The sequence below is a fragment of the Falco cherrug genome, chromosome 15 (assembly GCF_023634085.1).
Source record: "Falco cherrug isolate bFalChe1 chromosome 15, bFalChe1.pri, whole genome shotgun sequence".
In the NCBI taxonomy this organism is placed as follows: Eukaryota; Metazoa; Chordata; class Aves; order Falconiformes; family Falconidae; genus Falco; species Falco cherrug.
This window is the reverse complement of record NC_073711.1, coordinates 22,970,585-22,988,789: the sequence shown is the minus strand read 5'-3', so window position 1 is coordinate 22,988,789 and position 18,205 is coordinate 22,970,585. Positions and strand designations below refer to the sequence as shown.

General features: G+C 57.3%; 1 protein-coding gene across 1 annotated transcript in view; it reads right to left on the bottom strand.

Annotated features, from left to right (window-relative positions):
* Positions 1 to 3,351: 3,351 nt before the first annotated feature.
* The window catches only part of EFNB1 (ephrin B1), a 54,820-nt gene continuing 39,966 nt past the window's right edge, over positions 3,352 to 18,205 (bottom strand). The window contains exons 3-5 of the mRNA XM_055727513.1: positions 10,703 to 10,795; positions 9,516 to 9,644; positions 3,352 to 8,403 (exon numbers count right to left, since the gene is read on the bottom strand). Coding sequence (XP_055583488.1) covers positions 8,015 to 8,403; positions 9,516 to 9,644; positions 10,703 to 10,795 — 611 coding nt within the window. The 3' untranslated portion in view covers positions 3,352 to 8,014. The remainder of the gene's footprint in view (positions 8,404 to 9,515; positions 9,645 to 10,702; positions 10,796 to 18,205) is intronic.

The window sequence follows — 18,205 nt, the reverse complement described above, 5'->3', positions numbered from 1 at the left end:
TTCTCAGGAGACGCCTACATAAACGGAGAGATCAGAATACACCAAAAACATCTGAAAAGCATCAAGTCTCTCTCTGCGGTCTGCTTTCCATTCAGGGAGGTTGCTGCCAGGTTACATGGACCCGCTGGTATGCGAGTCTGTGGCTACGAGGCCAGAGGTGGCCCGGGAAGCCTCCGCTCTGATCTCCCCATCCGTAACAGCCCAGCCCTCCTCGGCAGCACAGGGATGCTGCGGGGTGTGCGGCCGGAGAGGTGATGCTGCAGCCCTGGTGCCGGGAGCTGTGCCCCACGCAAGCGTCGGCCCCGCACCCGGCAGCCTCAGACGGTGCCCTGGGCACCCTGGGGGCCACCCGGGCTGTGCCTGCCCGGGCTGCGGCTGCATGGCAGCTCCTGCATCCTGCTGAGCCTTGTCGCAAACCGGGGCTGGGACCTGATCACCTGCCACCCAGGTGCTTTGAACCTCCCGTCATTTAACCAGGTTGTACAGGTGCTTCCCATGTAGGCTCCCCCCTCCATGGCACACGGCAAGCTCACATGGGGTGCCACCCAGCAGGCCAGCTCCTGCACCAGGGCCACGGTGCACCCCAGCATCCAGCCTCCCCGCAGCCACCACGCAGCCGTCACACGCGCTCCGGCTCTGCTGACCTGGCAGCTGCTTCAGATCCAAGTGGGATCTGGCCAAGGGTGAGTTAATAAACTTGACAGAAAGCTCCTTTATGTTAAATAATTAAAATAACTTCTCCGGTCCTGATGGACATCCAAAAACATCAGCAGCTTTGCAGCTTTAATGAACTTTCCAGATCTGGAGGCTCCTGGGTGAGATCCCACCGATCCCCCTGGCTGCCAGCCGGCCTTGGGGAGCAGAGCTGCCGCATGCTCGTGTGCCCTCAGCTCCCATGTCCCTGTGGGCACTGGCACCTGTGGCTTCACCGCCTCTCTCCCCACCACCAGCAACAGCAATGATGGTCCCCAGCAACGCCCCTCCCAGCCCGGCTGCTTTTGCAGGACGTTGAACCAGGGTGCGAGCAGAAGGGGAGTGTGGCAGCTCCCCGAGCCCCATGCAACTGGGACGATGCAGCTCCATTGCATCCATGCCCCATGGGACCCTGCTCTGCAGCAGCCTTGGGACACACACAGGTAGGGGCACCAGGGGACGTCCCACGGGTTTGACAGGGTCTGTCCCACCAGGCCTTGATGTGGGTGTCCCTGAGCCCTTGCTGGGTCCCCAGCTGGGCCCAGCCGGAGCAGCCCTGGAGCCGGGGGGAACCCGCTGCATTCCTGCTCCCTGGCCGGGTGCTGGGTTACAGGAACCTGTTAAAGTGCTTTTCTTTTTCTCTGGCAGGTCCGAGCAAGTTTGGCACTTACAGTTTTACCCTTTGGGCATCAGGGACCAGAGAAGCTGTTTAAAATTAAAAGCATTATTTAATTCACTCTGGGATCAAAGCACGCAGAGAAGGATGATTTTCAAACCAGCAAACCACATATAAGCACGTCTGTCACACCCAAAGGCCCACTCCCCTCACCCTGACCCCGATCCCAAGCAGCCCCTGCTTGCTCCTGCAGACGTCTTGGCATGGTCCCTGCGGCTTGGGCTGCACCCAAGCACCTCTGAAACAGCCTGCTGCATTTGATCTCCTCGGCCCACCTTGTCTCTCACCCCTCACATGTTGGCCAAGAAGAAGTCCATTCCCCACCCTCTCTTGGTGCCTCAACCTCACTTTTCCTCTGAGACCCCATAAACCTGATGCATCCCTTCACACATCTCTGCAGTAACCATGCAATCCAGCATCTGCAACCCCTGATGGGACAACCTGGACTGATGCAGACGTGTTTTACACCAGGCGGGCTGAGCTTACAGTCCTCTGTCCTCTCCTGGAGGAGGCTTGATCGTTGTAGCAGGTTGCTAAAAGCCTTCCTCTACTCTGGACTGGAGGCTGGCGAGGCTGTGGTGCCCCAGCCTCCGCACCATCATGCCGGTCCCCTGGGATCCACAGGGAGGGAGCACCCAGAGACTGCAGCCTCTGCCCAGGACCTCAGCAGCCAGCACTCACACTCTCACATTGCCTCGAGCCCAGCTTGACGCGGAAGCAACGCAACCCCTTCCCCATACTTCTGCTCCATCCCCAGCCTGCATCCCACCTCCCATGTCCTGTGTCCTGCACCCAGCATCCTGCATCCTCCATCCTGCATCCCACATCACATCCCACATTCTACATCTCAGATTCACATCAGCAATGAGGACGACACGGAACTGCTCCATCACTGCCCTTTGCCCAAGACCTTCCTTCTTCAGCCGTCCCAGACTCCCCAAGTTGCCTCCATGCTACCTGCTGTCCTGGGCTGCCCAACTACTGTCCCTGGGAAGGGCCATCTTCAGAGGAGGCATCAGCTGTCACCAAGGGGCTGCACTCACCAGAACAGGCAGAGAGGGCAGAGGCGTGGTCCTATCCCTGCAGCAAAGAGATGTCCAAAGTCCAGCAAAATCAGAAATCCAGGCTCTGGGCTGAGCAACATGGCTGGACAGACTCTCACCAAGCGTTCCCCATCCACTCCCCACTTCTCATTCAGTGTCCTGCGTTGCGTGGTACTTTATAGCGAGGCAAAATGCCATAGGAAAGCTGGTTATAAAAAGCAAGAGCAATGACTGTGGTGAGGCCCATTTTGGAGCCAGCAAAAGCACCATCTGTTAAGGATTTATTACCATCCCATTTCCTAAAATTACTTTTTAATAACTTATCAAATGAAGGTACATTGAGGAGTGACTAAATAAGTATCAATCACCAGATGGGACGAACATGACTGCCTTGAGCCGTCCACAAAGAGCTCCTGTGAGGCTCTGCCTGCTCCCCAGGGCAGAGGCAGTCCCTCGAGCTCCCGGGGGATGGGGGCCACCGGGCACCCCACGAGCCCAGGGACCGTGCTGGCACAGTGGCTGGGCAGGCAGCTCTGCTCCCAGGAGCAAGGCAGGGGGCATGCACCCAGGGGAGCTGACGGCCTCGGAGGAACCTCCAGCTGCAGGGACAGAGCCACAGAATCGTAAACTCACTGAGGTTGGAAAAAGAGCTTTAAGATCATCAAATGCAACTGTATCCGTTGAGTATCCAACCATATCCATCCATATCCAGCCCTAAGTCCATCCAGTCACTGGGGCCATGTGAGATGCTGAAACTATTGGACAAAAATCTCCAAATTTTTAAAGCTGACCAAAACGAACCCAACAGCTCCCTCCGACACCAGCAGAAAAAGCCGGCGATGAACTGTGTGAACTAACTTGTCCCAGATCTCTTCAGACCAGGCTGCAATTTCAACAGACAACCTGGGGCAGCAAAAAAGCACACAGGACACAGCCAGCTTTCCATAGGAAAAAAACCCTTTTATTTAACAATATATCAGGTTCCATCATGGCTCCATGGAGTTCAGATGCCACAGAGCTGGTTACCGATGCCGATGATATGCTACTGGGCGGGAGAGCCAGGGAGAAGGCAAAAGGAATCAAAAAGAGGAACATGACACCAAGAAAGAAAAGTCTGCAGCGCCGGGGAGCACGGCCGACGGGACCCCGATGCCCAGCACTGCCAGAGCCCTACCGGGAGCCAAGGACGATCAACCAGCGTGGGATTGCCGAGTCCCACTCTGGGATATGCCCCTGAAGCAGCCTGGGGACCAGCCACCCCCCGAAGAGGTCCTGGCACCGAGGGTCCTCATTCCCTCCGTGCCACAGCTGAAGCCCCAGCGTCCCCGTGCACCACCGAGCTGTGAGGTGCCCAAACCGCTCCTGCTGCCCACCAGCGGCGATTCCCAGCCCTTGGCCGAAGTCCCCATCCCACGTGCCCTGCACCGGCAGCGGGACCAGCTGCATCCGGGCTCCAAGTCCAAATCCACCTCTCAGAGGACAGACAAGAGAAATCCAGCAGCCCGGATGGTCCAGTGGTGCCAGCACCGTAGCAAGGGCAGCCAGGCACTGGGTTGGGGCAGCAGCCCCACGGCTGGTTGATCGCGCGATGCTGAGCCGCCCAGGAACGCTGGGACTTTCCCCACCTCGGGATGCGGGACCACGGCGAGGGTGCGGATGCGACACTGTGGGATGTAGATGTGGTCACAGCTCTGAAATGTGGGAGCGTGTGGAGCGGGTGTGCTGGTGCGCAGCGCAGCCGGGACGGAGGGAGGGAGGACCAGCCCTGCTCCAGCACCTCCAACCCCCCCAGGGCAGCAGAGGCTGTGGCAGCCCCCAGTCACTCCCTGCTGATATAATGCGGATTCTCAGATAACTGCCCGGGCTCCTGTGGGCAACTGAAACTACAAGGAGCTTCCAGCTGCCTTCCAGCTGCCAGGCATGACGGTGACACCAGAGATGGCTTCAGTGGGTACGGCCACCTCCCTGAGGGCAGGGACCCTTGGCACAAAATGTGGGGGCTGCTGGAGAGGAGCGAGCCACCCCGAGCCAGGCACCAAGCAGAGATTGGGCTACGGGGTGCTTGTCATTGGCAACTGGAAAATAGGGATAACGGGCAAAAAGGATCTGCAACAAGAGCAGCTCCACAGGTCTGGAAAAGCGGATCAGGATCTCAGGATGCTGCACCGAGTTATACATCCTGAGGTTTGGGTGGTTTTTTGGTTAAAGATTACAAAAAGGAGATAAATTTGGTGCTCCTTTAGCTCACCCCATGTTACCAAGTCTCTTGCCCGTGACCAGGCCAGGGCTGAAAGCTCTGCCCAGACCCAGGGCAGCCAGAAACTCGCTGGGAATTAGCCAGGTCCAACCCTGTGGCGGGCACAGAGCCGGTGCTCCCGGCCTCGCTCTCTGCTTGGCGCCCGGCAGATCCTGCATTATATTGAGGGCACAGCCCCTACCCTGACCTGACCCCCCCCAGGGGCGGCCAAGCCCCTCCACAGCCATTCTGCCCGGTGGCACCTGCACACCAGCACAGCCCCACGGGGCAGCTCCAGGGCTGAGCACAGTATGACAATGTTTTACACCCGTTCTTGTGGTTTTTTTTCTTTTTTTTTTTTTTTTTAGTTCTTGTTTGTTTTTCTAAGAAAAAGCAACCAGAAAATAATTCAGAGTTTATACAAAACATCTTTACATTATTTCTTCCAAAAAAGACTAGTATTTACACAAACAAAAGGAGGGGGGGGGACGGGAGGGGGAGGGGGCCAAAAAAAAAAAAAAAAAAAAAAGAAAAAAACAACCAAACTTCAATGCTTTCAATGAAAAGAACCAAATGGACACACTCCATTTCAGGACCCAGCAGACCGAGGTGCTCAGCAAAAACCAAGAGTTCAGATTTCACCCTTTCTTCACATATTTACAAGGTTTCTCAGCTGCCCCCAGCAACAGGAGTGGAGCTGACGGGGCCGCGGAGCTGCAGCCCAGCTGGGGACAGCCACCATGCCAGGGGAGCCACCATGGGAAGCAACCCAGCGCCATCAGTTTGATTCTGGTACAACCCAAGGCCAGAATCTGCCCCTTCTCCTCCAAAACCAAACCAAAACTCAATCATGCCCCAACTGCCTCCTCAACGCCAGCTGCCGCTCCCTGGGCTGCGGGAAGAATCTCCCAGTTGATAAAGCATCTTCCACCGCCACCGTCACCGCTGCCACCACCGCCCAGCTGGGGCTGTGCCCATTTTGGGAACTGCAGGTCAGGACTTGGCAGATGGAAAAGGGCACCAGTGAGGGAAAGGGGGATTTTCTTTAAGACAACGTTTTCCGTGATTTTTGAAAGCAGACCCCAGTGCCCGGCAGGGAGCATAGGGTCCCAGCTGGGGTGGCTCCCGGCCCTTCAGCAGCAGCCCAGGGTGGGCAGTGCTGGCACAAATGCTGCGGAGAGGGGGCTGAAAGGTGCTGCACAGGGGGGCTGTGGCAGTGGGGGCCGGGGGAGCAGGGACGAGAGCCGGGCAGGGGGTGCACCGGCTGTGACTCTTCTCTCCCAGGGACAGTAGCTGGTTTTGGGCACAGGAAGCCATCCTCGCCTTGGGATGCTGAGGGCGGGAGGAGAGCCTGGGCAGCCTGCTCCTCTCCAGCGCAAACTCCTGCCTTTAAAAAAAAACAACAAACAAAAACCAACAATGCGACTCCAAGGGATGCTCCCATCCCACTGAGGACCACAGCCAAACCCCCAGCACAGCACCCGAGCTGCTGGGTTTCACTGTCCCCTGCTCTGCCCCTCCTGCCGCCCCTGCCCACTCCTCATCAAGGCACTTTTGCAGAGCAGCTCTCTCGCTCTTTGGGCACTTCCTAGCGTGGGTTTCGGGGCCCTGGCGACAGGTGAGGACAAACCGGGCCAGGCAGCCCCGTGCCACTGCAAACCTACCGCTGGCAGCATGGCGAGCCACCTTGGCAGAGCAGCACCACCTGCCCCACGCTTGCTCCCTGAGCAAAAGCAGCTACTTCTGAAAGGAAAAGAAAGCGAGGAAGGAGAGGGTGGCCGCCGGCCCCCTGGCTGGGACAGCCCGAGGACAGGCAGGTGGCACGACACCGTCAGCCCCACCACGCTCACTGGCATCACCTACAGCGCTGGTGGGTCCTCCTGGGAAGAGGGATCTGAGAATGATCCCACCAGAGGAGCGCAAGGCTCAACCCCTTCCAGTTTTGGGCAGGAGATGGGCAAGGCAAGGGCAGAGCGAGCCCAGGCTACGCGACCCCCGGGAGGGGGCACAGCGGGGGGATGTTCCTGTGCCGGGAGCACCGTGGGCAGGGGCAGGCGCTGCTGGGGGCCGGTCCCCAAAGGCAGGTCCCGCAGATGGACACCAGGTTGTCCTGGTAAATCAGGCGGGTGGAGAAGCCTTCGGCTCAGCTCCCAGCCAAGCCAAGCCTGGTGCCACGGCCAGCCCGAGGTACACCTCACCTCCCAGGGGCCTTCCAGCCTGGCACCCCCAGCCCCCCAGCAGGAGCTGCGGGTCGGGAACATTTGTTTTCCAGTTTTCCTTTCCAAGGACTGCCACCCGCAGCATCACCAGCCGGGGAATGGGACTGGGGGCTGCAGCTACCCTCTGCCCTTCCGCCCCCCTCCGCTTCAGTTCCAGCAGGCTCAGCCCCAGCCTGGTGGAACCCCTCAGTAAAGGCTTTTCTCTGCAGTGGGACCCCCTCGGAGGTCGGGAAGAGCTGCCGGGACAAGGCTGCTGCTCCGCATGGGGCAGGAGGAGCACCCGGACTCTCGCGCACTGAATGCTTCAGACATGGTATAGATATTTTTTTTTTTCTTTCTTTCTTTTTATAAAGAGACTAAAACAAGAGTCAACAGCTACGAACACAAAAGTTTAAAAGGGCAGCGGCGGGAGCAGCGGGGTCTGCCCCACGGCCGGCGGGCCGGTGTGCTGGAAGGAGGCGGCGGGCCGGAGTCCCGCCCGGAATTCACAAAAATAAAATTGTTACAAAAAATTAAAATAATTATAATAATAATAATAGTAGTAGTAGTAAATCGGGTTTGCCAGCTTCCTCCCTGCACAGTTGTCTGCATCTTGGCACCTAGGCAAAGCATCCTCCTCCTCCCCCCACGGCTGCTCACTCCTCCTTGGACCGCGGCTCCTCGCCACGGCCCCAGCGTCGGTCCAGGCTCCGGGACCCAAGTGGCGGCCGATGCGGCGCCAGGCACACGGGCACTTCACGCAAGGACATAGGGGTGACGAAGGGAAATCCCAAAATGAAAAGGGGAAGTGGAGTCTCCAGGTTTGCCGGCGGAGTCCAAGTGAGCACGGAAGGCGCGGCACCCACCCCCTGGCCGGCCACAGTCTGGAGAAGAAGAGGAGGATGCTGAAGGCTCACCCTCGAGTCTCGGGATTACAAAAGCTGAGAACTACAAAACTAAATACAAAGGGGAGGATCAGCACACGAGCGTGCGAGCGAGCCATCCGCTCTCCAGCGCCGGACCCTGCTGCTCCCCGCGCCGTGCCGTGGGGTTCGTTTCGCTTCCTCCCTGCCGGCGCCAGACCGCCCGTGGGGAGACCCGGGGGGTGGCTGCCCCCCACACTCGGCACTCCCGTGCTCCTGCATCGGCGGCTTGCCCAGGCTGCTCCTCACACCTTGTAGTAAATGTTGGCTGGGCTCTGGGGGGGCATCTCCTGGACAATGTAGACGGGGTGCCCGTAGTCCCCGCTCACCTTCTCGTAGTGTGGGCAGTAGTTGTTCTCTGTAGTCCGTAAGGGGATGATGATGTCGCTGGGCTCAGAGCCCGCGTTCCCGCTGCATTTCGGGCTGGCCAAGGTGCTGAGGGACAAGGCTGCAGCTCGCTGCTGCGTGTGCTTCCGGTGCCGCTTGCGGATCTTGATCAGGAGGACGACGAGGAAGATGATGATGAGGATGAAGATGACGCAGCCGGCACCGATCGCTGCAAAGACAGCCACCTTGGAGCTCAAGAAGCCGTCGCTGGGACCTTGGGTCTCCTGGCCGTCCTGGTTGACAGAGCCTGCAAGGCAAGGGGAGGCGGCGTCAGACCCTGGCAGGCAGCCTGCGCCCCTTCTCTGCAGGGGGCTCTGCGCAGCTGGTTCTGTGCTCCATCCACGCACAGATCACATCTGAGGGCAAGCCATCCACTGGAGCCCCTCTCTGCCCCCAAAGTCTGGTACAGCACCTTCCCCTGGTGCTGCCTGGGGAGGGGAGCAGCCTCTTCACCTCCGAGGGGACAGCAGCATTGCCCCACCTTCCCACTCCAGTTAGACCCACACATTCCATTCAGGCCAGCCCACAGGCACTGGGCAGGAACCCTGGGCACCCACAGAGGAGGGACCGTGCACCCTCTCCCCCACCCTATATTGCTGCTCCCCTTTCCCATCTCCCAGGCAATGGAGCAGAGCGCTGCTTGCGTCCGGGTGATGACCAGCTTGGACCCTGGGAGCCTTCGCTCTCCGCAACAGACCTGGATGCCCTGGTGAAAGTGGGTTCTGATACCCGGAGCCCCGTGATATCCGATTACTGACCCCCGAGCTGGGGAAGCCCCAGCCCCCCAAGGGGAGAGCACTTGGCTGGCCATGCCGGGCGAGAAGAAAGAGCAACTCTTCCCTACATCATCTGATTTCACTTTCCTCTCAGCAGGGTCAGGAACTCAGGAAATCACCTTCAAAGGGCTTTCACACTGGCTCAGCTCAAAAACTCGAGGACCTCACCTCCCCCAAGCCATCTCAGATGTACTCGGAAGAACAGATGGGCAGTGAGGAGGAGGAGGAGAGTGCTGAAACAGCACTTCCCTGCAAAGCTCCTGCCAGGACATACCGGAGCTGGGAAAACAAACCCGAGCTGCTCTGCACCGCAGCCTGGCTGTCTGCACCATGTCCCAAGCAGTCCATAGCCAGAAGGTGCAGGGCTGAGGTGAGGAGATGCTGTGAGCAGCGGGGTTGGCAGGAACAGGCGCAACGCTTATGGGAACCCATCTGGATCCTTGCTCTGGAGCCCCCAGTATCCCCAGCATCCATGTAACAAGCCCAGCTCACAGACGCTCTGCCAGCAGCAGCTGCCTGCCACCCTCCTAACCCTGCAGAGCCCCCATCCCTCTCCTGGGGTGTTGTCCCCAGCGAAACTCACCTGGCTTGCCGGGCTCCTCCACGGCGGGGACCTTGCTGCGTGGGCTCTGCGTGATGATTTTCACGGTGTTGTCGGACTCCTTGCTTGGCCGACTCGTTGTCAGCTGCTCTGGAATTACTGCATTCGGATCTGCAGAGAGGGAAGGGACGGATGAGAAGCCTCAATTCATCTTGGGACGACAGCAGCTCACCCCTCCGCCTAAAGAACAACTGCCCCCGAAATCCCAGCTGGCCCCCCTCCCGGGGCGCAAGGGAGGTGCAGGAGCAACTGGGGATGCCAAGAGCAGCAGAGCGAGGCTGAGCTACTTCAGGGCTTGTGGGCAGCAGCTTCCCCACCTGACCACCCCCCCCTCCCCACTTTTATGTTTTCTGAGTTCCCGTGCGCAGGTTGGGGCAAATTTCTTGCACGGGCAGCAGGAGGAAGGGAAGGGAAGGCAGCCTGCCAAGGCTGTAGCACTGCTTCTTCTGTTTATTATAAATATTGGCCTCAAAATGAAAACACAATAATGAAAAGCAGCCACCAGGAGCTGTGCATCCGAGTCGGGGGCCAAAATGAGCTGGGAGCATTGCTGGGGCTGGGAGGCACCAGGCAGCTGGGGATGGGAGGTGTCGCGGGGCCACCTCCAGACTCTGCCACAGCAGCACCATCGGCAGCAATGATGTCTGTCCCTTGGTGTTTGTCCCATCCCCACTGCTGACCAGTGTTCTCCCCACAGCATGGCAGCCACCACTGCTGAGAGCTGCAGGGACCACGCTGAGCCCAAGCACTAATGCCTGCCCAGCTCAAACCCCCCCTCAGGTGCCCAGCAAGTCCCAGGGGCATTTGCTGTGCCAACTCCCCCGCCGATGCACTTGCATGGTTCACGGGTCCCGCACTGCTCTAACTTCCCACCAGGACACAAACCAGGAGGTAACACAGAACAATTACTCCATTTTAATCCAATGCACAAAACATGTGCAAGCATTGGCAAAAGAAAAAAGGGAGGAAAAAAAATATCCAAAAATGAAATTCTGCTGAACTAATCCTGGGGGCCTCCCGGGCTCCCGGGACCAGCTGACCTGGCCTCTGTTTCTCCAGAACCCAGACCCCTTCCTAACCAGAGCAGGTCAGGGGTCCTGGTTCAGGGGCCGTTTTGCAGGGCGAAGGCGTTTCGGTGCCAGCAGACCCCAGGGCACAGAGGGACTCACCCTGCCCCACTTTCATGACAATCTTCATGGAGCGTGTCTGGCAGACCCCTCCTTCCCGGTTTTCCAGGCCATCCAGCGTCCCATTGGAAGTGGCTGTAAGAAAAGAGGGAACATTAGGCAGGGCTCCTGGGAGCTGCAAGGGCACTGCTGGGCAGGTCCCTGCTGTCCCCAGGCACTATGAGGGACCTGGCAGGAGCTTGGCACCTCTCAACATGGGGGCTCACTCCTGACCCCCCACTGTAGGCACCTTCTTCATGTCCCAGTCCGGAGCCCACCACAAGCGTTTAATACAGCGAGTTCTCATTTTCTGCACCCTCCAAAGATGTTTGCAGTGGTGAGGATGTGATCCCTCCAGCTTCCCCTTGCTGCCACATCCACACAAGTGAGCCATTCTCCGTGCCTGCACCCGCCTCTCCCCCTTTAATTCCTGGATAATTTCCTTTGCTCCTTGGTGTATAATAGGAACACATGCATATGCACAGTTTAAATTATACATATATAATTACACACTGTGCCTCAGTAAAGAATGTAAACTCAGAGCCCCAATGGGGTTGAGTGGCTTTAATTGCAGGGCAGAAGTCAGTTAAATTCACATTAACTTTTCGCTTTAGCCGGCACAGATTTTTAAGTCTTTCAAATCCTGTAGGAGCACAGGGAGTGCACATCTCCCACTGCCACCACGCAGGAAAGACCCCCCAACCCACATGCCCGCCAAGGCTCTGCCACAGCACGGAAGGCTCAGGACAGGGTGGAACACACAAGGAAAAAAACCAAAACCAGCAGATTACAGGATTAAGCACCTAAATGGCAGATTCTGTTAAACACGCTCAAAAACCTGGCTTCTGACCCCAAAAGAACCCAGGCCACTGGCTGCAGCAAGCTCCCCGATGATGCTGTGGTGAGCAGACTGGTGATGCGCCGGGCACAGGGCGGCTCTGGCACACAGCTGGCTCTTCCCACTCACCAGGGATGGTTCTCAAGCCGGTACCTCCCTCCATCAGGCCAACGCAAATCATCCCAGTGCCCCACTGAATCCAGGCATGGGGATTTATTCACCCAGGGAAGCAACAAAACCTGGGAGGAGCACAGCAATGGCATATGGCATGAGCAGGGCTCAGGAAAGGCGATGCAATGGAGAATCACGAAGCTACAGGGATAATTTTACAGACAAGGCAGTGAAATAAAGCAGGATTTGGCCAGCGCAGCGCAGCCAACACCTACCCCAAGCCTCAATGCCAAAACTCAGCCCTGGGTTTCAGGTTGCCTGTGCAGCCCAATTCCTGCCTCCAGCCCGCAAAAACCCTGGGTTTGGGGCAGGCGGGTGACTGGTGGTCAGTGGAGATGAATCCATTAGACCCTGCTGGGTGTTGGGGAGGTGATGGGAAGAGGCCGGGTTACGGTGCAAGGTCTTTCTTTTCCTTCTGCCCTCCCTTTACCACAGCAGGACCCCTGGGGCCTCGATGAGGACTCAGTGCTGGGCTATGCTGGCAAGTGAGCCTGGATCATGCCGGAATGCAGGCTCAAAGTCCATCGGCTCTGTCCAAACGCTTCTGTGCAATCAAGGCTCTCGTGTGAAACACCACCAAATGTTTTACTAATCAGAAAATCATTGGGTCGTTTGCTGAGGTATCACCTCTCCCGTGGCGGGGTTTCGCCTGCCAGCAGCTCCCTGGACGGAGCTAACATCCACGCATCTGGGATTCGCTGGCGGGTGTTTTGACAGGAGCACTGTCAGCACAAATCCCAGTGCAAACGCCTGGGAAAGCAGAGAAACGCCCCTTAACAGCACAAGCTCTGCTTAACCTGAACAGCAGGGGCCTGAGCTCAAACTCCCCATAAAATCACCTCATGGAGCCAACTCCGGCAGAAGGCACAGCAGCCCAGTTCTCCCAGGCCAGAGGCACTGGTTTGGGATTGAAATAAGCCGATACGTCCCAGCTCATGGCCCTGAAGCACTTGCATGAGCAGCTTCCCAGCTTCCTAGCAGCATGCCATGGGGTTGCTCCATCTCAAACAGAATTCACCCATTCACACTGCAACACAGCGCAGCAGGGGAAAACAGAGCAGTCTGTAAAAACCAGCGAGACCTCATGAGGTCTTATTTTTAAGGTAACAACCTAGTTAGATCAGAACGATTTACAAAGTATGTCTCAAGTGTGAGGAACCAGGAGATACTGCAAAGGTGAAGCACATGGTAGTAACAGGAAAGAGCAGTTTGTCCAAAATGACGACGGAGACATTGCATTCAGATACGACAAAAATATTAAAGGTCCAAAGAGGACAGAGGAATGGCAGCTGGAGTCGCAGGGACGGACAAGAGGATGCAGCTGAGCATCCTTCCTCCCATGCCGCACACAGGACTTTGTTCAAGAAGCCTCTTCTTGTTCTGATCATAATGATGATGAGGGGAGAAAGCAGCTTTGAAAGGGAACAGCATGAAACAGTTATCTGAGGCAACATAAAAAGGGGCAGCTAAAAGGGTAAAACGCTTGCAAAAACCATGGCGATAGTCTCCAGTACAGCCTCTTGAAACAAGGACACACATTGCCACACTCTGTATAGATCCAAAATGGGCCAAAGCAAAGCAAAGCAAGATACTCCATACAGCTGGTCGGGCTTCCAAAAGTCAAAATCTCATCCAAACGGTTAAAAGAGTACAACTTCAGGTGGGTTTTATATAGACACACAGGACAGACTGATGTGTTGCTAAGCAGCAGGTCCAGAGGTGGGCAGGGGGGCTGCGGCCAGGGGGTCCCCACTGACCCATGGGCACATGGGCAGGGGGCTGCGGCGACAGCACTTGCAGGCTTCTCCATCGTCCTCCACTGCAAGGTCAGAGATGGAGAGCTGATCCTCCCGTTCTGTTTCTGGCTTTCACAGGGTAAGATTCACCAGCAGAAGGCCAGACGATTTGGCCGGCACTGCTCAAGCAGAGACGTGCGATCCAGGAGGCACATGGTGAGCGGTGAGCCCAAAGCACCTGCGGTACTTGCTGCTGCACTCACGGGAGGGTGGCAGAGGCACCACTGATCCTCAACGGCAGATGAAATCCAGCATCAACAAATGGATGGTAACGCAGGGAAGAGAAATGTTAAATCCAGAGGCATGACAGTGGGCTGCAGGGAAAGGCGAGAGGCAGCCCTGAGCCTGGGAGGGATGGCTGCAGGGCAGGAGCATGATGCAGAGCTGTAAGATGATGAACAAAGACAGGCAGGGAGCTGGGGATAGCCAAGGGAATAGGACATGGCAGGTCTCGAACAATGGCCGTGATCTCCACACGCCGCGTTTGCAACGTGTGGTTCCACCACACCAGCGAGGCTCGATCTGGCCAGCCCCAGCAACACAGAGTGTACCGGAGCATTTTCCTGCCCCGCTTCCATTTGGGCGGGACTTAACAGTTTGGCTGCAGGACCAGGAGAGCAAAAGCAGCCTCTGGACAGATGACTTCTACTGAGGCTTAAAGAAAAGGCAGCTCCCAGCCCTGAGAGCTATTAGATGCCTTTGCCTTAATGAAGCATTAAGCCTCAGGCTGCTGAGTGATGAGGACTTAGCATTGATACCATTAACCATGTAATTGCTTGTCAGTTTAGAAGAGATGCTCAGCCTTCATGGAAGCACAGGCAAGACCTCCAATTGCTGGCACAACTCATCCCGGTCTTCAGGCATCAAAGCAGCAGAACACCAAGTCCCAGCCCGGTGACATGCAACCCATCTGGGACAGATGTCCCTGCGGGGAGGAGAGTCCCAACAACCCCATGTTTCTACCTTCAGCAGTGTGCTGTCCTCGCTGCGTCACACCCTGCCTGCCCACTGCTAGCACTCAGACTGTCACTGCAGCTTTTCTTCCTCCCCTAAAAATAATTCAAATGAGAACTTGGGTTTTGGCAGATGGGAGACTCTGGAAGTAATACCTGGCAGCAGATGAAGGCAAGGGTCTCTTAAATGGTCAGCTCTGGACAGAGCGAGACGTTTGGTTTCTCTTCTGGATTCCCTCTAGCAGGACTCCGTTATGATTTGGGCCCCAAAGCACAATTAAAGTGCTGAGACTGTAGCGAATCCAAGTCTCTTTCCTTTTATTATTCTTAATTACTCTTCCATCTGTGCACCACAGCCCTGCTCCAGACGCAGCCAGGCGCTGCGTGGATGCAGCCTGGACACCCTCCCCACAATCCCCCCTCACCCCCGGACCTGTCCAAGATTCACGTTTCCACCGCAGGGCTTTAGGCGGAGGCAGCAGCATCCCGCCGGCACCCACCGCCGCTCCCTGCCAGGGCTCCGGGTGCCCCCACAGCCTGAGCCCGATCCCGACCGACCCTGCCGAGGGGCAGCCGGTGCAGAGCAGCCACAGCTCAGCCAGGACACTCACAACAGGCTCAAAGACCCAGGTAAAGACCCAGGGATGGCCCTGAAGTTGTGCCTCACACATCCACGCTGCGCTCAGACACCGCACCAGCAGACCCTCACACGAATCCACAACCAGACTCTATTTAAAATGAAAATCTAGCTCACACCACCTTCCCTATCCACCAAGTCTTTCAAGTTGTTTTATGCACCCCCAGTACTGAGGGATGGGTGCTGCACTAGTACGAGCACCACGCTGGTATGGGTGGTGTACCAGTATGGGTGCTGCACTGGTGCCCAGCCTCATCCTGGGCATCAGGCTCCTTCCTCCCCCCGTCCTGGCCAGGGCTGGCACTCCGGGGGGGACCCATGGAGCCACTTCCAAGTCACCGAGCAGAGGCACCCGCCTGCTGCACCACACACAGCCACCCTGGGGGGCTTGGTGGCTGCCCCTTCTCCTCCTCTGCGGCTGAGCTGGGAGGCAGCACACAGCCTGTGCTGACGGTATCACCATTATTATTAATATTATTATTATTTCCTTGCTGGGCCCCGCTGAAGGGAGGCGAGCCCGCCGCTCCCCCCCCACACACACCACCCCCGAGCCCTTCCCATCAGCTCCGGCACATTCGCTGGGTCAGCTGCCAGAGCAAGGGCAGGGGCTGCGCGGGGGGAGCCGAGCCCCACGCTGTCACGCTGCCAGCGAGGCCAGCAGCAGCCTTCCAGCCCAGAGGCAGCTGCAGCGGGAAGGGGCCCTAAAGCCCCAGAAATGCGTGTGCTAGCCAGCCCAGCCCTGTCCCGTTCCTAAACGGCTGCAGGAGGTGCAAGGCTAGGGTTTCACACACCCTCCCGGCTGCTCAAGAGCTGCTCCAGCCTCCCAGTCTGCTACAGAAAGAAAAAACACCCTGCGGGTGCTTGGGGTGCAGGGGCTGCCCCCTCCCCAGCTCACCGCCCCAGCATCAGAGGGCACTGCTGGGCTCATGCAGCCAGCCAGGACCACCAATGCCACAGTGACAACTGGGATTCTTCCGTCCCCCCACACCTATACTGGACAGGCAAAAGAGCCTGGTATTGCGGGCCAGCCTGCAGACAGCCCACACAGCCCCTGGACCTTTCTGCCCATCTCCAGTGGGCACCAGGAGACGACCACCGTGAACAGGGATCCTGCCTGCCTGGCAGCTGCCACCATCCCCTACTCCGTTACCCAAAGAAACCCTTCTGGCAGGAAAAACCTCTGCTCCGGGCTGCTCCACGCACGGCACTGGCTGCTGCCAAGGGGTGGGAAACACGCAGCGATCCTCAGAGCTGGGGGCAAGCACCACGACCTTCCCGCTCTGACCTTCCAAAGACCCAAACCAAAGTTTCAGAAGCAACACCCTCCCTGTTCACTATCTGGATCCTCCTCTTTGCTCCTCAGGGTTTACTGTCTCAAGGTCCCAAAACCACAAATCACTCAGAGAAATATGTGGGTGTTTGCTAGAAAACAGCCCATCCCAGGGCTGCTGGGGTTTCCAAGCACCGAGCCCTCCTCATGTCACAGCAATCCGTACCAGGTTCCCTCCGCCTGCAGCACGGCAGCTCTTGAGGTCAAGGAAACAGCACGGAAGGGACACAGAGCTCGTGTCCTCCCCTCCCACAGGGATGAACAGGGGTCCTGGCACATTGCGCCCACGGAACCGAGTGTTGACCACTGCAGGCTGCTGGAGAAGCAGCAGCAGGACCCACACCAGTGCCCACTGGGTGGTGGCATGCCAAGGTTCATGGCCACACTGTTCCTCTGGCACAGCCATGAAGCCTTCCACCGCTACAGACCGCTTCATGGGCGCAGGCAGATTGCCTCCACAGCCCCCTCCAGCCCACGGCTCCATTTTTGCTGATGGCCTCAAGACCCTGGAGCAGCAGGGAGCTGCGAGCAGAAGTGGCTCTTAGGGCTCAGCCGGCATGGCCGGAGCCGCCGCAGCGCAGCACACTCCCAACCCACCTCCTGCGGGCGCAGCTGCACCAGCCCATCTGCCAGCGTACACCCACGCTGAGCAGGGTGCGGGGCTGGAGGGGCACACGGCAAACCCAGTTACAAAGGTCCCATTTATGGCTGTGGGTTTTGCCAGGGATTTTGGTTCCTTGAAGTGCCACAACCTTCTGGGAAGCCCTGGAGCACCCAAGTGCGGCTGGAGAGGAGGAGGATGCTAACACCCACCAGCACTGCGCACTCAGTCCTGGAACCGCCTGGCTAAATAAATAGATGTTATATATAAAAACAACATGACTCACGCTGCACGGGGGAGGGAAATGCCAGCATCCATCCCACAGCCTTGGACTGAGCCCTTCCGTCAAGGGGGAGCAAGCAGCTATGGCCAAGCCCTGGTGGGTCTCCAAAGCAAGGCATGAGGAAACAACCTCGTGGTGCCGATTCAGGCTGAATTTACTATAGTATTTATTTTGTGTTGTTGCAAAACCCTACAGATTTTTGCTGCTGAAGGGAGAACCTGGTGTGCTGCTCTGGTCCTCTCCTGCCATCCAGGGCCAAGGCACAGCAGAGGAACCCAGGGCTTCACCTCCATCCTCCCCAAGCATGTGGCAAGGTGGGGACACACGGCGTGACTGCAGAAGACAGACCACTTGTCACACACCCTGGGGAAACCAGACATCCCAGCCCACGCTTGCTGCTCCAGCAAACACACCTTCATGTGAAAAATCACCAAGTTCAAACACACTTCTGGAAACAGGACTGAAAATGACAGCACTGGGTCTAGCTGGGATGGAGTCGTCCTTCTCCTGGCCAGGGTCAGCTGCCCAGAAAGATAAATAAAATTATTACATTAGCCCCATCCCTTGTAAAAAACAGCAGCTACATTTGCGAAGGGCAGGGTCCAGCAGCACCAGCCGAGTTAAAGGAGTGTCAGGAGGGAGGACACCACACACCCACACTCATCCTCGTGTGCTACAGCACCACTGCCACACCAAAGCACTGCTTTGGGACTGTCAAGGGTGCTTCCCTGGGGTGACAGAACAAACCTTGAAGCACTACATAGAAAAAAAGACACTTTAACACAAGTAATGCTTAAATAAAACCCCTGATTTCTCATTAAAACAGCTTTCCGATGGAAAAAAAATATAGCCAACCCTAATTAGCATCATAATTAAGAGTCACAGCTCCATTGCACT